The sequence below is a fragment of the Falco biarmicus genome, chromosome 6 (assembly GCF_023638135.1).
Source record: "Falco biarmicus isolate bFalBia1 chromosome 6, bFalBia1.pri, whole genome shotgun sequence".
NCBI lineage: Eukaryota > Metazoa > Chordata > Aves > Falconiformes > Falconidae > Falco > Falco biarmicus.
The window spans coordinates 55,322,751-55,343,472 of NC_079293.1; the positions used below are offsets into that span (position 1 = coordinate 55,322,751).

Here is a 20,722-nt window from a genome sequence, read left to right on the forward strand (position 1 = left end):
AGGATAAATCAATGGTTACACCTTCAGTATCTGCTCTGATTTTCAAATTGCTGCTTTATACTAATTAATAAATCATAGAATTGTTTAGGTTGGAAAAGACTCTGAAGAGCCTAAAGTCCAACTGTTAGCCCAGGACTGCCAAGTCCATCACTAAACCATGTCCCTAAGCACCCTATCTATGTTTTTTTTAAACACTTCCAGGGATGGTGATTCTTCTGCCTCCCTAGGAAGCCTGTTCCAAAGCTTGAAATAAAATAGGATTTATTTCTTTAAGTAAAATGTTAAATATGAGCTTTTTAAGTGCTAATGAAGCTTTTGTGCAAGAATGTGAAAGATGGCATAGCTTGAAAAATGAGGTCACATACAAAGATAACAACATGCAACAATCAAAAAAGATGTTCCTTTAAATGGACATTCATAAATATGTCAGTGTATGAGACTCTCAGAACTATTTCCAAAGAAAAGGAGAATTTCAATGAATACTAAAAATGCATGAGAAAACAAATATCTGGGCTGTACTCAGCCCAAAGCTTATCATGGGGAATCTACTATGCAACTGGTAGGAAGTAGCTTTGATATATGTCAAGGTACCCTATGACTCCCATAGTCAAAGGCTGTCCAAACCCACATTTATTCAATGCTTTTCTAGTGTGCTTCTTCTTAACCTCCTCCATGCAAACCCCACCCACTTCTGTGGCTAAATTGATTAAAAGGTTTCCAGTAAGAAAAGAGCTGCATAAAAGAAATGTTTTGCACTACCTCCCAGTAAAGTAAATACCAGGAGTTATGCTATGTAGACATGCATGCATGTGCATATAGACAAGCATGCAAACACACACAGAAAAACATATATATGTACCAACCCTATATACTGATAATTTATCTCTAATGAATACCAAAAACAGGTATTTCCCATTGGCTTTTTCAACACAGCACTCCGTTCAGCCTGCAATTTCTTGATTCTGCTCTGAGATACTGGATGCTGCACGCAACTGGAAATGAAGGCATCTAATTCTGGGGCCAAATTCCTACAAAAGATATTCACTTACAACCTTTCTTGGACTTCAAAGTTTTCTTTATACACAAAGACTTTTAACAAACCCCTCCTTTAATATAAAAAGCAGGACTTGTCAACATAATACATCTATTAAACGCACTTTTTGGTCAGGTAGATAACATACGTTCAGCCCCTGTATTATATCTCATGGCACAAAAGACTGTGGACCAAAATCTGTTTGGAAAACTGCCCTTAAGAGAGAGTCTATAGGGAGAATTCTTACTACAATTGCACTAATAGGACAAAGTTATTAATATAATCACACTGATTTGAATTCATACAAATATAAACTTGTAAAGGAATGAAGCTGGGTTAATCAGCATTGATAATATACAACTGTGGGCTGGCCAATGTAGATAAGGTGCAGGTCTGGCTGGTTCTGTTAAGAGGCTGGGCAGCCAATGGAGAGGGAGCAGCTAAGGAGGAGAGGAGGAAGAAGCAGAGAGAAGAGAGAACAAGTGCCCTGGGTGAGGAGAGACCAGGAGAAGGCAGTGGAGGGACAGGCATGAAGAGTATGTTGGTATGAGATGGTAAAAGACCTTGTTGCAGCTTGATAGTTTTGCTAGTGCTGTGACATAAATTTACATTGAAAAGATGTATATATGTGAAAGAATGCAACCCCTTACAGATTCTTCCATTAAATTAAATAAACCAATCAAGACGTAAGTCTTCAAATAAAAAAAGCAATAGTCAGAATAGCTACCGCTACAGAAGACAAACTTATGAAATATATGCAGCTGACTAATTCCATGTGTTTGAGCATTGCAACACAACTACAGTACAGACAAGAGGAATGCTAAGTAGAAGCTCAAAAATACACAAATATTAAAAATATTTTGTACTCTACTATTGCACTTTACTGTATAATTTTTCCCTTTAAATCTACCCTACTACAGAGTAATATTCTCCCAAAATAATGTTATTTTCCTTAGAATTTCACTGCAAGCCTCACCACCAATGGCCCTATACCATTGAAGTCCCAAATTAAGAATGATGTGAAAAAAGGGGCTGAAAGCGATTGGAGAGTTTAAAATCAAAGGGCAGATAAACAATCAGAAATAACTCAATTTTTAAAACTTCTTAGCCTTTGTTTCTCATAAGAAACCTGAATAACTACAGCATCATGGTGAAAATTGGCAATACAAGCCAAAAAAGCCCCCATAATACAGAGAAGCAGTAAAACCACAGATGACTGTTTATCAGGAAATTATTTCTATTAGTTTAAAAACAACCAAGGCATTAGAATTTACACATCTGTATTTCAAAATACGGATTTAGGTTTACTTTGAAATGCATGTTTGTTATGCCTGTATAGAAGGAATTGTACTATAATATTCTAAACTCAATTTGGAGAACCAGTATGCCTTCATGTATTTTGTGTTCTTCAAAATTAAGAAAAGATATCCTCAAGAATATAAATAACCACTAAGTACATTGAACCCAATCTGGGTAACGAATTATGAAGAAAGGTAAGGCAGATGTTCTGTATATTTCTGAAGAGAAAAAATGTATCTGAGAAGGTCTGACTAGATAACTGGAAGATGTAAATGACTGAGGTACCAGCTAATCCATACTATGGATGCTAACTGAGATACTTGGAAATTAGCATCTCTACATCTTGGGTAATATCTCAGGAAAGGAAATTAACAATATATAGAAAACAGAATTCACCAATAATAAAAATCACAAAGAATTCAACTTATGCTTCTAAAACAGTACATCCATAAGTAGGTATATTTACTATGGAAAATAATGATAGCTTTTACTTGTTTTCATGTGAAAATAACATTTCTAAGATACACTAACCAGTCTCCTCTTCTGCCAAAGGCGGTGTAACATGCTAATCAAGTGATGTAAATTTTTAACATCCAGTTTGGTTTGTGTTTGCAATAGATAGACAGGAATGGGGAAGGAAGACTATAGGGCTTGCCTGCATGTGAAAGATAAGACAGATTAACACTGGCTGGGAATTTCAAAGTATTGAGCTGTTTCTGAATAATTCCATACATGAACATGCTTATTTTGGAATAAGAGTGCTTTGTTCCTGTTCAGCTTGACCCACTTTCCAAGTGGTTTTAATTAGGAACAGTTTTACATGTAAGAAAGCCTTTTGTTTGTTCTCTTGATTAAAGCAATAAAGTCCAGTATCTAGGGTTTCTGATTGAAAACACCTTAAACATTTTTAAAAAATAAGCAAGCTATGGAAACAGTACTTAGGTATTAAAATGCAATTGTGGCATTTTTACTGTTTACCTAAATACATGATTTCAAAGGTAAAAGGTTTTTAAACAGTCTTCAGTCAGCAATTACTTTCTGCTGTAATCCGTAGGCTGTGGATGGTTACTCAGAATTCTTTAAGACAAATCTGCTCTTTGCAAAACACAAAGTTAAAGCAGAGGTTTCTAAAAGTATGTGCCAAAGGGTCAACTGTGGTGTCTCAGCACTTCAGAAATCAAGTTATTCACCTAAAGTAAAACCATGCAGTCCTGAGAGGAAAAAAGGAGCTCATTCTTCCCATACCCACTGCTGACCCTAATCCAGGTGAGCAGAATCTGTGGTACCAGCTCCAGCTGTCAAGCTCAGCACTATGCCAACCACATACACCCAGATATCTGCTCAGAATGCAAGTGGTGTGAATCTATACTGACTTAGAAAATAGTGTAGACATGTTTAGAAACTTAATTGGAAGCCTAACTTCAACTGTCTGTAGGTATGTCTAATAAGTATGAGTATATATGCATGTTTGACCTAGGCCTGGTACCACAGCTTTGGGCATCTAAGTCTCCTGACCTACCGATGCTTATGTTGAAATTAGTACATAGCTAAACACTATTGTATCAGCCTAGAGACAGCAGCCAACACTTGAGAGGCAGCAGGAAAGCCTTCATTAAGCATTGCCATCTCTACCTGATCCTGTATGCTCCTTGTCAGTTCCACAGCACAAGCAAGCAAGGTACCCAAAACAACTAAAGTAATACCAGATAAATTAAGTCACGGATGGTTAACGCATTTAATTTTGTAACAGAACAGAGCAGGAACGCTCACATAGCATGAAAGGCAGTGTAAAAAAGTTATTTCTTATGCACCACTCAGCCATTTATTATTGGTTGTAAATTGCAAGGTTTGGCACCATTCTGCTTACAGTGATTCAATTCTAACCCATGTCCTCTGGTAGCTTTTCAAGCTGTGGTGCAGGGGGATTAAGCACAATGCTAGACTGTCCCCAGCTGGATAGCTGACAAATAAGGGCCCACATGCAGACTCAGGCATACTTCACTAAGAAGAAATCAAAACTCTTCACCTAATAAGGTAATAAGGCAACATTTTTTTTGAATTGTATGTTCACCCTCCAAGAAAGTTCTCTATACTGCCTGAGTGACACCCTCCAACTGTTCATACCCAACAGCTCTGTGTAACTGTCCTATAAACAGAGGGGTGGTTCAGATTTCTCTCCTGTCATTAAATCTTAATTCAGATCTTAAATATTTGATCTTCATTTGAAAGATCAAAGATCGCACACTATGTATTCAGCAGATATTATGATGGCCCTTTCTGATGTGCTTAAGAACAAATTAAAACTTCCAAGTAATTTGGCAGGCTGCTGTTAAAGACAATGTCATGTTTTATCTTGTGGTAGATGTAATCTTGCTCTTACAGTCTACTGCTTCCATAAGAAACAGCGCATTGCTGCTTTCTAGGAAACAAGAAATGACACTATATGCCACATTAACAAAGCTTCTTTAAAAACTGTCACATTTTTATCTTGAAAGTATTTCCACTGAAAAAAAACTACTTTTACAAATACTAGGGGCTTCAAAAATATTTTATGTCCAGTCTAGAATAAGAAAACTACTGGAAATGAAATTATTACCTGTTTCTATTAATTGCTGAGCACTATTCTGAAAGATAAATGTAAGTTGTGGTATTAAGCATAACAAGCCCTTTTCCTCAACAACTACATTTTTATGTCAGTGTTTGTATTTTCCCTGAAGTACAGATCTCTACTGATCTGCAACCACATCTTAGTTTAGAATACTTCACAGGGATCAGGTAGGAAGCATAGTAGTCTCCCTCTGTGTAACCATGCAGCATACTGGAAAAGCTCTTCAGATCTATACTAACTGGAAAATGGTAGCATTTAAACAATGGAAGATTGCTTTTCTTTTCACTCCAGGTCCTTCGAACTACTGAAAACCACTCCTCAAAGGAACTGCAGAAGAACTTAATTTAATTATGGTAAATCAAACATACCTTCCATTTGATGTTAACACTATACAATAAATACATATTAACAAAAGTAACATGCTAGCTAGGAAAATTTTAAGATTTAAAAGCAATTACCTTTTACTTATCTATTCAATGAAAGAATATTATATATTTCATTTATTCCTCACCTCCTAGGTGGTCTGTTTACTTTTTGCAATTTTCAATGTATTTTTAATATATTAAATTTAGGAATAAATTAGTTCTTTGGACACCAAAGTCTGCTTGAGGAAAAATTTATTTAAAGCAGAAATATCAAACATACAAAAAAGCTGCTGGATGTTATTAATTCATATTTTGTAGCATCCTATGTTATGTTGTGAAAAATCAATTCTGTCTTTTTATATACTCAAGCAAATTTTCAGTCATGAATCACATGCTTACTGATGTCAAATATGCTTTTATGCTTTCCTGTCAGATATTTGCTTCATCAATTTTATCCCATTGTCTGCACCTATTTTTGAAAGTCATTTGTGGAAAATCTTATTTTCACTTTCAGCTACTGATAACAGCTCTGGCATGAAAACACGTCACTACTTCAAACACCTTTTTCTTGAAAAATAAAAGAACAATAGCCTTTTGAATAGAATTACATTATGGCATTTTTAAATAAAATTGCAAAAATTACCCTGTACAATAAAGCAAATACTACATACCTCATAATCACAGAGTCACAGAGGTGATGAGGTTTTACTTACTTTCAGTATTAGGAGATGAATGATTGAATTCTAAACATCATGTTCCTGTTTTTGAAGCTCCCTGTCACTTTCTAATGAAAAGTTTGTTACACATTTCACAACATTAAATCTCAGAGTCAGGGACATTAGAACTTGCCCTCAAAACAATAAAATATTATTCCAAAATGAAAATTTCCACTTTCAAACCATATTTATATTGGTTATTTCCCTCTCTGTCAGCTTTTTCTCCTCCTTATCCACACACAGAATGTATCAATAGAGTTTTTAAGTTATAACTACCATTACAAAATTAATATAAATATGCTATTTCATTATGAAAATTGCTATACTAATGGTCAATGTTTCAATAGCAGAAAATAACCAAATACAGAAGAAGAAACTATGCATTGTAGTGATATAAAATCAGATATGTTGCTACAGCTAAAGAGAATATCCATCAAGTTCTAATGTAGGACTAGTGAAAAGGAATCAATAGGGGACCATTCTGTCCTCAGCAGTGAATGGAAAAGATCTGATGTGTGTAAGAAATCATTCGATCACCACTCTCTAGTCACTGTCCATAAAAAGCCTGGTTTCTAACTTAATAAATGGCTAAAATGTGAGTGTTTCTCTGCAGTGTTTAAAAGAATAATTTTTATAAGTCAATATTCTACCACATGAGATTGCTAAGAAATAGTGCTTTATGGGAAGACTTTGCTGATAAGCACACAGTACCTGCTCCTTTTTATGTAGGCAAAGTTATTAAGCATACTGCATGCACAAAATCGCAGTGGCTGTGGACAAACTCAACACAAACAGTGAATTAATTACTAATTTTGAATGTTAAGAAATAGACCCGGGAAGCTGCCCAAGACATTTTTATCCAAAAGCAGTATGACTGCCATATTAATAATTAAAATTTGAGAAGAGGGCCATAGATATGCAAAAAACTTAAGAGCAGTTATTCACAACCTAACAGAGTGGAGAAAGTAGAAGCTAGCCTACAAATAGACTATCAAGGAAAGAAAAATCAAGAAGTGAAAGAAACAGACCTAGGAGTATTTTGAAATTACAGAACAAGAAGAAAAAAGGACAGATAACAGATAAAATCAAAGAATGACATTATTTTAGAAGAAGTGATTCACTGTCATGCAACTAAGGAGGAGAGTAAAAGAAACCAACATGATACATGTAATTCTGCAGGATGTAGAATCTGGACAATAAAATCAGCATTTATTTGGTTACTATTGCTGTTTCCAATGTGAGAAAATGTCTAATTGCTGTACAAATAAAATCAATCACATTTAGGTCAAACCATCTGTAGACAAAGAAGCAGGAGAGCATCTAAAGGTGACAAATGCCAGCCTTTCTCTTAAAGCTGGTGCCACTTTAAAAAGATGTCAGACAAACTAGGCAAACTTCATATTGCAGACTGTATTTGAACCCTCTTCTCCCCTTATAATGAATATTACTGTATTTTTTGCTTGACAGTGTAAGTGCATTTTTTAAAAAGAGCAAACTGAGGGATGCTGACAATCTTATCCAACTATCAATTGGTTTCCAACTCTTCTATTTTCAGTTTTCTATTTCTTCTCAGTATTGTTTTGAGTTCACAGAGTGACATATATAGGTTTTCTGTTTCAGGTACAGATGAGTCCTTTCTTCTGCTCTTCTTTCCTCTGTACTTCTTTCTTCTTTGTGGGTATCCCCCAAACCTATTGCTGACTAAACTTATCTTCAGCCTGGAAAGCTCTTATACAAGGTACTATCAGGAACATCTTGTTCTTTGAGACATGGATGTTGAGCAGCTGCCTGGCTATGTAAAATGTAATGTGGAAACATAAACTGCACCGCTGAATCCTAACTCGAGGTTATTAAAAGTTTAGGTAACTAACAAGTTACTTAAATGATTCAAATAGCCTAACAGCAGCAATCAGCAAGAATAAATCTTGTTTGTAACATGTTCTGTCCATAGTGCTATCGATTTTCCTCAGAAACATGAAGCCTGCAAATATTATGCATCTTTTTGTCATTTAGTTGAAAATTCGTATTTAAATATATATAAAATTAGCAAGCAAGCTAATTAACAAATATTAACAACTGTTCAAGTAATGTATCCTAGACCTACATCTTGTCTATCTTAGACACCTCTTAGATCTTGCCTGCCTTACAAAACATTTTAGGGTTGGATGAATGACTTCCTGTAGGTGTCTCCCATTTCAGAGAGACTGCAGAAAGTACCTCAATGACAACATCTGACTGGAGACTAAACCTGTACATAGTTCCAGTGAAATGTAAATTGACCCACTAATGTTTTGCAACTTAGAAAGGCATCTGTTTAAGATATTTCAGCAGCAAGAAGCATTACCTTTTACGCTATTATTATGCTTTTATGCAGATAAAACAGATGTTTGTAGTCTGATATTTTAATTTCCATATTGCTACTGCTAGATTGCAAGGGTTAAGTGGAACTGTAATAGCACTTTAATCTTCAGCTTGGCACACATTCCAGATATATGAGTTCTGAATGTGCAGAAAGTAAGAGTAACCTGCTGGGTGGTGTCCACCAAGGAGCAGACGTCTTTAAGTTTTTCTACCTCAGAGATAGCACAGGGGAAGTGTGATATATAAATCTGTCCTTACTGGCCACTTCGGAGAACCTTATCACAGTTTACAGGCTGAATACAGCTTTGAATGTGATAACTTTCTTTAATGTGTACATAATCTCATTTTACATTATATTACTACGAAAAAATTTCTTTGAAACAAGTCTACAAAAAAGTTCATGAGGGGATCCTGAAAATTTAAGTGAGATACTTCATGCTAATGGCATATTTAACGTAAGAAGATTTATATAATGCTCCCTTTGGTGGTCAGAAGGTCTACTGATCACCTTCACTGTGACATAAAGGTGAAGGAGTACATATTCAGAAGCTCAACTTACTCCAGCGTTTACTGGTCTTCTTTGGGATTTGAGGTGATACACAACAGCAGCCATGAGGTGGGTTATCTGAAGGAGGACACTTTGTTGGTCTGCTGTTTTGTTTGCTTTAAAGAATAAACTGAGCTCTACTTGGAAGATGAACATTATTGCGCTGTCATGCCAAATTTTAACTCCTGAATACATACCCTGCAGGTCTGCCATGCAGATGCAGGAAAATCTGTTGCAGATCTGTAGGCTCTGCTGAAGATAGTGGATGCTGCTCTGTAACATATTGTCAAAGCCTGTTTAACTGCTGTGCATATTGCTGGAGCTCAGCAGGTGTTTCACCTTTGCCATTATTTATATTAATTTTTCTATGCTTCCCATATTTTTAAACATGTTTTTCAAATGTGTGGCTACCAAGCTGATTACACGTTATGGCACTTACTAGCAATGGTAGTATGCAATTCTTTGTTGTGTATGGATCCCTGTTTCTAACATAGTCTGATCTCTTTCTAGATCCTTTCATCTTATTAGATGCATAACACTCAACTCTGGCTCAAACTCTAACTAACAAAAAGTAAATTCTGTTTTTGTGCTTTCCGTGCACTTCAGAGAAAGAAGATAACTGCTTGAGTACACATACATATAGAAAGAACAGGAGCTGGATGCAGTGTTTTGTCTGTATTAAGTAATTTTCAAATTTCACTATTTCTGATGTATTACTAAAACTGCGTTAACTCCCTCCTGTGTTTATTTTAATATCCTAGCTATCTTAATTACTAAAACACCTATTCAAATCATATTTTAAAACACTTTAACATGAGTTCTTAAACATTCATTAAAATATAGTTTCCTCTTCTCTGAAATAAAAAATGAGTCATTTAAACTTTTCAAATATAGCTGTTTTCCTTCTCCTATTGGTCTTAGTTAAATATATATTATGTACAAAATTAAATGCATGTATTTGGGCACAATGCTTCTATGTCAATATAGGACTGAGTAAAGTGGGGATAATAATACTACATTTTCTTAATGTGGTATCAGTGAAGAACATCTGTTCAAATACTATGGCTGAAGAAAGCCAGATATAGTACACATGTAAAGATAATTCTGAGAAGAACGGTGTTCAGACTATGAAAATTATACTTCCCATGAGTTCTTTATGCATTGTCATACCAGGATTAAGTTGAAGCCAAACAAGCATCTAATTCTTGCTTTGAATACAAGTTGATTAACAGATGTTATAAACCATTTAATGGGAATCATATTCAAAAGACAGCTGAAAGACTATCTCATTTAACTATTCTGAGATGTCAGTCAAAAGACAAGTTCAAGAGGAGAGATTTAGACAAATGTTTTGAGAAAACATTGTCAATATCTACCACATAGACTACTAAAGAGTTTTTATTTGTAATGAGTTATTTACCAAATTCCTTCATCAGATAAATATTTCAAAATAATTTTTAAGTGTATTTGTGAATAGCGGAACCTCAATTTCACTCAAATTAAAAATTTTATACCATGTTAAATAATCTTGTAATTTTCCTTTCTCTAAGCATTTGGATGCACATAAATAATATTTGAATGTACAAACCTACAGAAGACATTAGATATATAGTTATATAACAAATATAAACATAACTATGAAACATGCATAACACAAGGTAATAAATATGATAATATGTTTAGATAGATAGATAGATAGATATGTATAAATATATCTGACTTTGATTTTGACTGGTCTGTATTTTGCCATAGTGTTGCCACTGATTTAAACAGACATCCTACTCTTTTTCCTTCTGTACTGCTTTTAATTTGTTTTGTAGGTCTACCTAAGCTAAAGAAAGGTGGCCCTAAATGCAAGCAAAAACATTAACAGCAATTAGCATTTGCAAAGTGCCTGACTAAAGCATTGTGTAAGTATTTAATCCTAAATCCTCAAATGGTCCTCAAGACCAGTAAGCACTTCCACCAGCAATGCTGCAGCATAGGGGAAGAAGTTACCACAAGGCAGAAACCACGTCATCACCAAAGCCCTACACGAAGTCCTGGAACCAGCACTAAATTTTAATAGTGGTATTTATGTAAAGCTAATCCAAACAACAGGAATTTTTAAGTATTACTAACTGTTCATGAACACCCTTCGTCTCCAACATAGTGTCAGTTTTGTAGCATTAAGAATGAAACAATCCAGAACTTGAAAAGCAGCTGAAAAACAGCAGGTGAAGCACCAGGTATAACCTACCTATTAAACAGGCACAGTTTTTATGATTATGAAAAAAACAGTATGTGCTTAGAAAAAATAAAGTATAATGCATTATTCATGTGTATTTCTGTCAATTATAAGCTTTTGCAACTTGGATCTTTCCATCACAATTAGATTAACTAGAAGAGGTGTCTGGATCAGAAGCTTTCCTTTTATGCTCATCGCACATTTAAAAGTTTTGGAGAATTCGGGGATGGACATTGTACATTCATAAAGTCTTCATATTCTTGAGATTTCTTTGTCCTTAATAACATATCTTCACAGAATCATAAAATCATTTAGGCTTTTTGAAATTTCTTATTCCTTAAGGATGTATCTTGATAAAAAATAGTTGTTTTCATCTTTTTGAGACTCCTTATTACTTAAGGCTGAAGACAGGGCTTTCCTTTAAAACTGTCCACTCAAGAAAAGATTCCAGTGAAGATGTTTCTATTCAGCTAGTTGGGATGGCAATGGTCTTCGAAGATTTCCCTGACATTGCATGTTTGTTCTTTCTTTCTAAGGATACGATCATTCCTTGGTCATTAATATTTTCATTACTAAAGCTAGTATGCTTTGGAGTGAGAAACATAAGATCCACTGAATAATTTGCTTGTTAGAATGATTTCTGGACATTTTTTTTTTCTATATTACTGCTTATTACCAGAAATCTCAGAAACATTGCAAGGTATATAAGAACAAATTTATCACAGTATTTAAGTAAGCATATTATTGTTGAGGCTTCTTGTAAAAGATTTTTCAGTTCTTTCCTATTATTAGAGGATCCATACAAGAACAGATGTTCTCTTTTCCTTAAGTAGGTCGGAGTTAAGACTTTGCTTTATTAAGTTTTATTAAGACGGTCCATATTCTTGTTGGGACGGAGTTATTGCTCACTGACACCATGCCAAACCATTTTGCTCTTTCTAAATTTCTATTTCTAAATAAAAAAGACAAAGTGATATCTTCACATGAACTTTTAGTATGAATTTCAGTATCCCATGTCTTCTAACACCACTACATTCAACCTTTGACATGACTTCAGAAAAAAACAAAACAAAACAAGCCCCAAACCCCAGAAACCTAAAAACCAAGCTGCACCAGTACAGAGAAGAGAAATAAAAACTGGCTGCCAAACACCATGACCTGTTCCCTGCTACAAACCTGTCTTTCGAGACTCACCTTTAACATGACATATATAAAGAATCAGACTAATTAGGACAGGTGAAAAAAGCAATTAATATAAAAAACTTTGCATTTTGCTGTATTACTGCTTGACCATGTTCCCACGTCATCTGATCTCTTAAAGATCTGCAGGTTCAGGAATGGTATTTTTAAAGATATTCCTAACACATCAAACAATACATTCCTAGATTAATTGTGTGACTACATTTGAGAAAAAATTCTCAGTATTCTCTAGTTATTCCACTTGAGAGTGTTTTAAACTCATGTCCTTAATATGACTAGTAGCAGCCCCAAGATCCACTATCAGCTACTGGGAATCTAACCATCAGAGAAAGGTTTATTGTACAAGCCATTATCCATCCCATAGTCTCTTAGTCCTTCCATGCGTACCACCTGAAGTTCCAACTATACATGACTTGTGGCAGAAATGAGAAGACAAGCCCAGAATATTAATCATAGGCATGTGAAGCTTCTGTTCAGTTGAAGCAGAAGGAAACAACTGTGATTTCTAGTATTGTAATAATCTAGGCAAAGTGCCCATAAAATGTCTAAAGTCTTGATGGTATTCTGAACAGTTATGAAATCTGTTGTACCACTGAAATTCTCCCTGTATATGAATATAGTCCAAGTAAAGTCACATCTCTGCCAAACCAGAGACATTCCACTTAGCTTTAATGATCTGTAATTACTGCATCTAATCTAACTTAGTCATACAGGCTGTCTCTATCATTAACAGAGAGATGAGCCGCTCTGGAGAGTGATACATCTCACTTATCTCACTCATTTTAGGATGAGAAATGGAACTGGATTCTGGGGATGGACAGTCGAAAGTAAACTTTAGCTGTCAGCAAAAGCACTGCACAGTGCTCCTGGAGAGCCAGGATTGAAGAACATAATTCTGTCAGACTCCAAGGCTATTATTACAAGAATTGCCTAACATACACTCCAGAAAAAATGGCTTTTCAGGCATTTAAGTTATAGACACAATGATGTAAGAGGAAAAGGAAGATGTACTTACCAAAAACAATAGAAGACTCACAGTAGTAGTAACCATTTGGCTGCTTTTTTTTCAGCATGGAGCAAAGATCTAGGCGGTGCAAAACTTCATCTCCAAAATAATGGCTTTTAAAATCTTCATACAGGCTTGAGTCAATTTTTTTCACCTTTAAATAGCAACATAAAATTTAATTAGACGTTCTACTAGAAGACTGAATTTTTATATTTAACTCCTATAGTTTTCATTTAAACCAGAGGTATATTTAGGATGGAAAATACTTCAAAATGCAGAAAGAATATTGAAACAATAATGTGCCAAATCTTCTGTTTTAGTTAAGCACTGCCTAGTGCAGATATTAAACAATGTAATAAAAGTGTCATTATTCCTCCTTTCTACCCCTCCCTCTTCAGTCCTGTAGGATACAAATCGACATACACAATGCTACAACTGCTTTAATTTCCCACAGTTTGCAAGTCTTCATGGAACCTGCAACTGGAAATTATTCTTGCTGCGAACACTGGGCATGCTATTACAAGGCCCCCTTACCCACCGCACAGTTCCCCCACTTGCTGGCTGATCCAGCTTGAGGTTTGGCAGTGAACACCCACATCCCTTACACACAGTCTGGGGAAGAGACATTTGCCCCCAACAGCCAGCACCCAGCACACCAGCTCGGTCAGACAAGCATGCCCACCTGCCCAGTTTTACACAGGACAAGCCCCTTTTACAGCCCATTCTGTCCAGTCCTCTTCTGCTCCTCTTCATCCCCTTCCCCTGCACATCCCCCACCCATGTGAACAATCCCACCAACACCCACCAACACCCAGCAGCTGCAAAGTCCTGGTTTTCCTGCAGCTTCTTGCCCACCAATTAGTGTGACCGATGAGGTTTGTTTCTTGGTTTTGTGTGTTACATTTGACAGGCTTGTGTCTCCGTATATTTTGTTTATGGCTTCCCCCTTTCCCTTACCGTCCCATTTCACAAGGTTCTCAACCAGACATCCCGCTGAAATAAACATCCTCACACTCCACGTGCCCTTATCAGCCTGTGTGGCTGACCAGCTTTGGCTCGTTACTGCTTTCCTTATCATATGTTGGTAAAGTTTGTTTCTCTGTGTTGTTTAGGGCCTCCTCCTTTTCTTATTATACCCTTCTACACTGAAAAGGTCCCTCACCAGACACCCCTAAAGGGGACAGATACTGTCTCCTCCCTTACACTTTATCCGCTCATCTGAGCATCACACTCACGCATTTCTTGTGGTGTTTCATTTACAACTACTCATGTGCAAGATGGGCTCAATGCTGGTATGTCTACTGAGCTTTTACTTAGGTACAAAACTATTGACTTCAGAAGCCCTTTGCTTAAGTACCTGCACATTTGATTCTCTATTAGAGACTTTTGGTCCCCTTTACTAAATCAAGACTTTTGGTCCCTTAAAGTCCAATTTAACAAAGGTCAGAAATTTGTCTTTCCATTTCCTTAATCTCTGAAACGTTGACATCTGGTGGTGGATGCTTTTCATTTCAGGTACACAATCTCCTTGGAAGTCTACATTTATTCTATCCTCACAGTCATTATTTAAAATTCGATACTCTATGGCTAGATTAGTCCTTATGTACTAAGGCTATTTTGAAGTTAAATCATTATTCTTTGTTTTTTTAGCTCACAGTTCTTTGAAATACATTTAGCCATCAATCAGTAATAAAAAAAGACCTTTTCAGGCAGGAGAACACTTGTCAAAATGTGAAGCCTTGAGTACTCATGGAGTGAAATGAGGAAAAGATCAAAATCACCACTCATACTCCAATAAAAAAAATACCAATTACAAGAGGTTGGGATGTTGCTTGTCAAAAAGAGATCAGTAAGGTGTGAATCAAATACTGAATGCTCAAGAACTGAGTTATGCTTGTGATGCACTACTGAAATATATTTGGAAAAGCAGCCACAAGAAAACTGGTATTTTTAGTAACTTGGAGCAATTTCTGGAGCACTTTTGTAATGAGACATGAACCGATGAAACAATGCAGGTACATGGGAAGGTCACGGTTCATTTCTTAACTGAAAGGGTCTGGAGCAGTAGAGATGAAAGGGAGTTGTTACCACATGGGAAAGTCAGAGATGCTGATTATAGAGATATGCTATAATCGGGGGAGGGTGAGAAACACGAGTACTTGAGAGGCCATTTTGAAGCGTTTGGTGCTGGAAGGAGGACAAAGACACCTGCCTTTGAGGAAGCACTGTAATGCTATAATCTCAAGGGGCGTGCCTGTGTAATGTGGGCCTGGAGAAGCATTGCATGTGGACCTCTTGCAAGACTGGCAGGACACCAATGAGACAGCATTTGGTAGCTCAGTCATGTTCGTTAACTCTGCGCCTCCTCTGCGTGCAGGAAGGGAAGGTGCAGCCTGCCACCCCCAGCCTGCCATTAAACCCTCCAGCTGCACCGGGTCCCCATGGCTGCAGCCAGCGGGCGGCCAGGCAGCGTTTCACTCTTGGTGGGACCAGGGGCCAGCAGGCTCAAGTGGCAACAGGCCTTAACACAGGTGCAAAGCAAGGTGCCCAACACTCTCCTGCAAGCAGCTTCAGTTTCCATGTACCAGACCCCGCAGCCAAAACACCGGACTCCCAGCACCACACCCAGCTCCCAGAAGGCCAAGGCAGTACTGGGAGTTTACTCAAGGCGTCCCTTGAGGCGTCATTTACAGTTGCTCTTAGTAGCTCATTAAGTGAACTGCAGAAGGCGCAATGGGTGAAAGAGGTAAACACTGGGGAGCCGGGCAGCAGGCAGGCACAGACATGGGTCCCACTGGAGCACTGGCAGGCGGTGCAAAGGCAGGCCACGGAAATAATACTTGAGAGCTTTGCGCCCCTTGCTGGGCAGTGGGCTGGGCTGCTCGGGGGCTTCCACCAACCGTATCCCCTTCCCCTCAGCGCAGGCCCGAGGAGGCCGGGGAGGGAAGTACTAGCCGCCGCTGGGGCAGGGGCGGGGGCAGGCAGGAGGAGCTGGAGGCCCGCGGAGAGGGGTGTTTCCCTTTCAGCCGGGAGGCCGCAGGAGAGGTTGAGGGTGCCCATTCCCTGCATGACGACAGGGCCCTGCACGGGAGCGGGCTGCGGCGGGCCTGCGCCCGGGCGGCTGCCGGCAGCACGGCGGGGCGGGAGGGCGGCCGCGGAGGCGGGCTCAGCACCACAGCCCAGCGCCTTCCTGACAGGAGCGGGGCGGCGGGGAGGCCTGAGCGCGGGGAGCGCCAAGCACCTGCCCGCGGAGGGGGGGAAGGGGGTCAAGATAAAACTTTGGGCTGCAAGGAGATGCAGCCGCCGAGAGGAGATGCCCATCTGTGGTGACAAGAGTGACTAGAACGGAGAAGCGGGAGAGGGTTGTAAGTGCGTTGCTGACAGGAACTGTGGACGCAGCAGAGGAAACTGTTTAGTATGGTTGAGCCCAGGTGCAGTACGTTATGTACTTGTATAGAAGCTGGTACTATGTGGTGGTGCTGCACAAACACCAGGGTCGGACCCCGAAACGACAGCCAGTGTGCTGCATTGTTGTGAGGAGCTGTGGTCAGTGCATGTGGGTGTCCCGCAACTCTGAGGGAGGATGATACTGTATGTGGATATACATGTCCATGTATATTACTGTATTTATGGGCATTTGAGCACACATATCTTACTAAAATAAAGGATACAAAGAAAAACTGTAAAACTATTCCAGCACTGCTGGTAGTGAGCTCAGTCACACCTTGCTTGGAAGCAAGATGGCGGCTGTAGTTATGGGCTGCATCTTTTCACTTGAACAGGTAACATGTATGTTTAATTCCTGGTAGATTCTTAGATAGGACTGAAAGAGTGTTAACCTACTGTTGTCAATTACAGTTACTTCTCAGGACTTTTTGGATGAGTTGTGAATAGAAATATTTTTTTTCCAGCAGAATGAGTGCCACATCAGCCCAGAGTTGTGCTTTGCCACCATTGCTTGGGCCTGAACGAGAGGATGAAGAACACTCTGAGACACACATGTCTGTTTTGTGGTATGCAGGGCAGCTGGCAATTACTTACTATGATACAGAAGATTGCTCAGTCTACTTCATGCCTGACATACCTGATAACGAAGACCTCAGGCTACTGCAAAAAGTAATTGAGGAAGTTAATCCTCAATGCATAGTGACCAGTGCAAAACAGGACCAGAACATTGCCAAATTCCTGACCAACCTAACAGCTAGTGCTAGTGATAAAGATACAGGAAAACCAGAAATTGTCCTGTTTCCCAACATAGATTTTGGCCTAGAAGTCAGCAAGCAACGGATCCTATCTAGACAATTTCCATTTATCCCATTTCATATGACTGCAACAGAGAAAATTCTCTACTTGTCCTCAGTCATCCCTTTTGAGAGTCCACTCATGATACGAGCCCTCGGGGGACTCCTTAAGTTTCTAGACAGGAGAAGGATTGGAGTTGAGCTCGAAGAAAGCACTACTGCAGTTCCTATATTGGCCTTTAAAAAGTTTGTGCTGTCAGATACTGTGAATATGGACCAAGATACTTACAGTGTCCTGCAGATATTTAAAAGTGATATCCATCCTTCTGTGTACAAACTGTCCAGTGGATTAAAAGAAGGATTCAGTTTATATGGAATTTTAAATCATTGCAGGTGCAAATGGGGAGAAAAACTGCTGAGGCAGTGGCTCACACGACCTACTCGGAACTTGGCAGAGCTGAACAAACGTCTAGATGTTATCCACTACTTCCTGCTGGCTCAGAACCATGAAACAGTTCTCACTCTTCAAGGCTGCCTCAAGAATATTAAAAACGTGCCTCTTATTCTAAAAAGAATGACTCTTTCCCACACAAAAGTTAGTGACTGGCAAGCACTCTATAAGACAGCATGCAGTGCAGTGTGCCTTAGAGACACATGTCGTTCTCTGCCCAACACTATTGAACTCTTTCAGACTATTTCACGTGTCTTCACTGATGATCTCCACTACATTGCTAGTCTAATCAGCAAAGTGGTGGACTTTGAAGGCAGCATCTCAGAGAACCGCTTCACTGTTAAACCCAATGTGGACCCTACCATTGACGCGAAGAAACGAAAGCTGATGGGACTGTCAGACTTCCTTACAGAAGTGGCACGAAAAGAATTGGAGACCTTGGACAATCATATCCCCTCCTGTTGTGTGATCTACATTCCTTTGATTGGGTTTCTTCTCTCCATTCCACGGCTACCAACTATGGTGGATAAGAGTGACTTTGAAATTGAAGGCTTGGACTTCATGTTCTTGTCAGAGGATAAACTGCACTACAGAAGTGATAGGACTAAGGAGCTAGACAGACTGCTCGGTGACTTGCACTGTGAGATCAGAGACCAGGAAACACTTATTATGCATCAGCTGCAGACAAAGATTTTGGAAAAGTCTGAAGTCCTTAACAGTGTGATTGAGTATACTGCACACCTAGATGTGCTACTAGCTCTGGCAGTGATGGCTCGGGAGAACGCCTACTGCCGGCCACGCTTTACTCACCGCCATGGTTTTCACATCAAGGATGGAAGACATCCACTCATGGAACTATGTGCAAAGACTTTTGTGGCCAATCCTGCAAACAGTGGCGAGGCTACAAGACGAATAAAGATCATCACAGGGCCCAACTCATCTGGAAAGAGCATCTACTTAAAACAAGTAGGTCTCATAGTATTTATGGCTCTAATCGGCAGTTATGTCCCTGCAGCAGAGGCAGAGATTGGCATAATTGATGGGATTTACACAAGAATTCACAGCAGGGAGTCAGTTTCTGTAGGGCTTTCCACTTTCATGATTGATCTTAACCAGGTTGCCAAGGCAGTAAACAATGCCACAGAGAGGTCCCTGGTACTTATTGATGAGTTTGGTAAAGGGACCAACACGCTGGATGGCCTGGCCCTCCTGGCTGCTGTCCTTAGGCACTGGATCAGTCAAGGAACACAGTGTCCACAGGTCTTTGTCTCCACTAATTTTCACAGTCTAATGCAGCTAGAACTCCTGCCTGACACACCTCTTCTGGAGTACCTGACCATGGAGACCCACCAAGATGGAGCTGAGTTGGTATTTTTCTACCAGATCAAACCAGGCTTGTCCACTGTTAGTCATGCTGCCAACATTGCTGCACTGGCAGGAATGCCAGCCAAAATTATTGAAAGAGGAGTAGAAGTGTCAGAACTGATTCGTAATGGAAAAGCTATCAAACGTATTGATCATCCTTCAAAAGGAGATCAGATGGAAAAATGCAAGTCTGTTGTGGAAAAGTTTCTTCACCTAGACCTTGATGATCCCCATGTGGACTTACAAGAGTTCATGTGTAACGAGGTGCTGGCTTCTGCAGCCTCAGTCCTGTAACATGGGCATGTGTAAATGCATGGATGACATTGTATCTACCATGTTCAGCAGGAGAGTTTGGTAATTTAAAGAACAATGACTGACGCTACCTTTAGCTTGTAACAAACTCTCTATAGTTACATCCTTTCTTCTTGTTGTTTAAAATAAGTACTGTAGTTACATATCTCTGCAATGGGTGAATGGTGGGAAAGCAGGAAGACAGAGAATTTAAGAACCTCTTCCAGCTGTTGGGTCACCCAGTTTTCTGCCCCTGTTGTTAGATCTTCAGATTAAAAAAATATGGTAAAAAAAATCACAAAAAACATTTCTGCTGGTCTCATAAGACTGTGAAAGCAAAGTGTTTATTGTTTTGTATTGTGCCAAAGGGATAGCTGCAGCCATTTTAGGATCAGCATCAAAGATTCCAACTAGGTGTGTGCCTCAGACTCCTATATCAGCAAGTAACAGTTGTCACAATAAAAACCACTGATGTAGAGGCTGATAAACAGAAAAACAAAGGGATTTAATGAGCTCTACAGCTTTTCTTATACCAGCATTTCTGTGCAAAATGCCAGAGTCCCAGGAGTTTTTATAAAAAGAATGCTGGAGGTCAGAACCAGTGAGGACTGATAAACAGAAGTGCTTTGGTTTTACTGAGAATCACCCTCTTCTTGTAAGGTTCTATACGGTACAACTATGTATCTATGCCATATGGGTACAAATAAAGCAAAATTACAAATCTAGGAAACCAAAAACTATACTAGGAATGTAAGACAGAAATTCACATTTTATATTCTATTTCCCAGTATTGAGTAAAACTTAACATTAAAGGAATAATACCAGAAGGGGAGGATTCCCTTTAACTTCTCTTGACATGCAGAGGATCTTTACTGAGCGCAGTATCTGATGTATGCATATGCAACAAAAATTAACAAATTAATGAAGAGACATGATATCTAAGTACTGTAGAAGTAATAATCATTCCTGCAGTAAGATAAATGCCTGAGATTCCTTATCTAAGTAAGACAGA

General features: G+C 38.7%; 2 protein-coding genes across 3 annotated transcripts in view; one reads left to right on the forward strand and one right to left on the reverse strand.

Moving 5' to 3' along the window:
* AKAP7 (A-kinase anchoring protein 7) overlaps nt 1–20,722 on the reverse strand; it is an 88,301-nt gene that overhangs the window by 37,346 nt on the left and 30,233 nt on the right. For both annotated transcript variants that reach the window (XM_056343852.1, XM_056343853.1), the window contains exon 7: nt 13,372–13,516. In XM_056343852.1, coding sequence (XP_056199827.1) covers nt 13,372–13,516 — 145 coding nt within the window. The remainder of the gene's footprint in view (nt 1–13,371; nt 13,517–20,722) is intronic.
* Nucleotides 16,708–20,632, forward strand: MSH5 (mutS homolog 5). Its single transcript, XM_056343850.1, has one exon. The coding sequence runs from the start codon at nt 17,278–17,280 to the stop codon at nt 19,711–19,713; it is 2,436 nt and encodes an 811-aa protein (XP_056199825.1). The 5' UTR covers nt 16,708–17,277; the 3' UTR covers nt 19,714–20,632.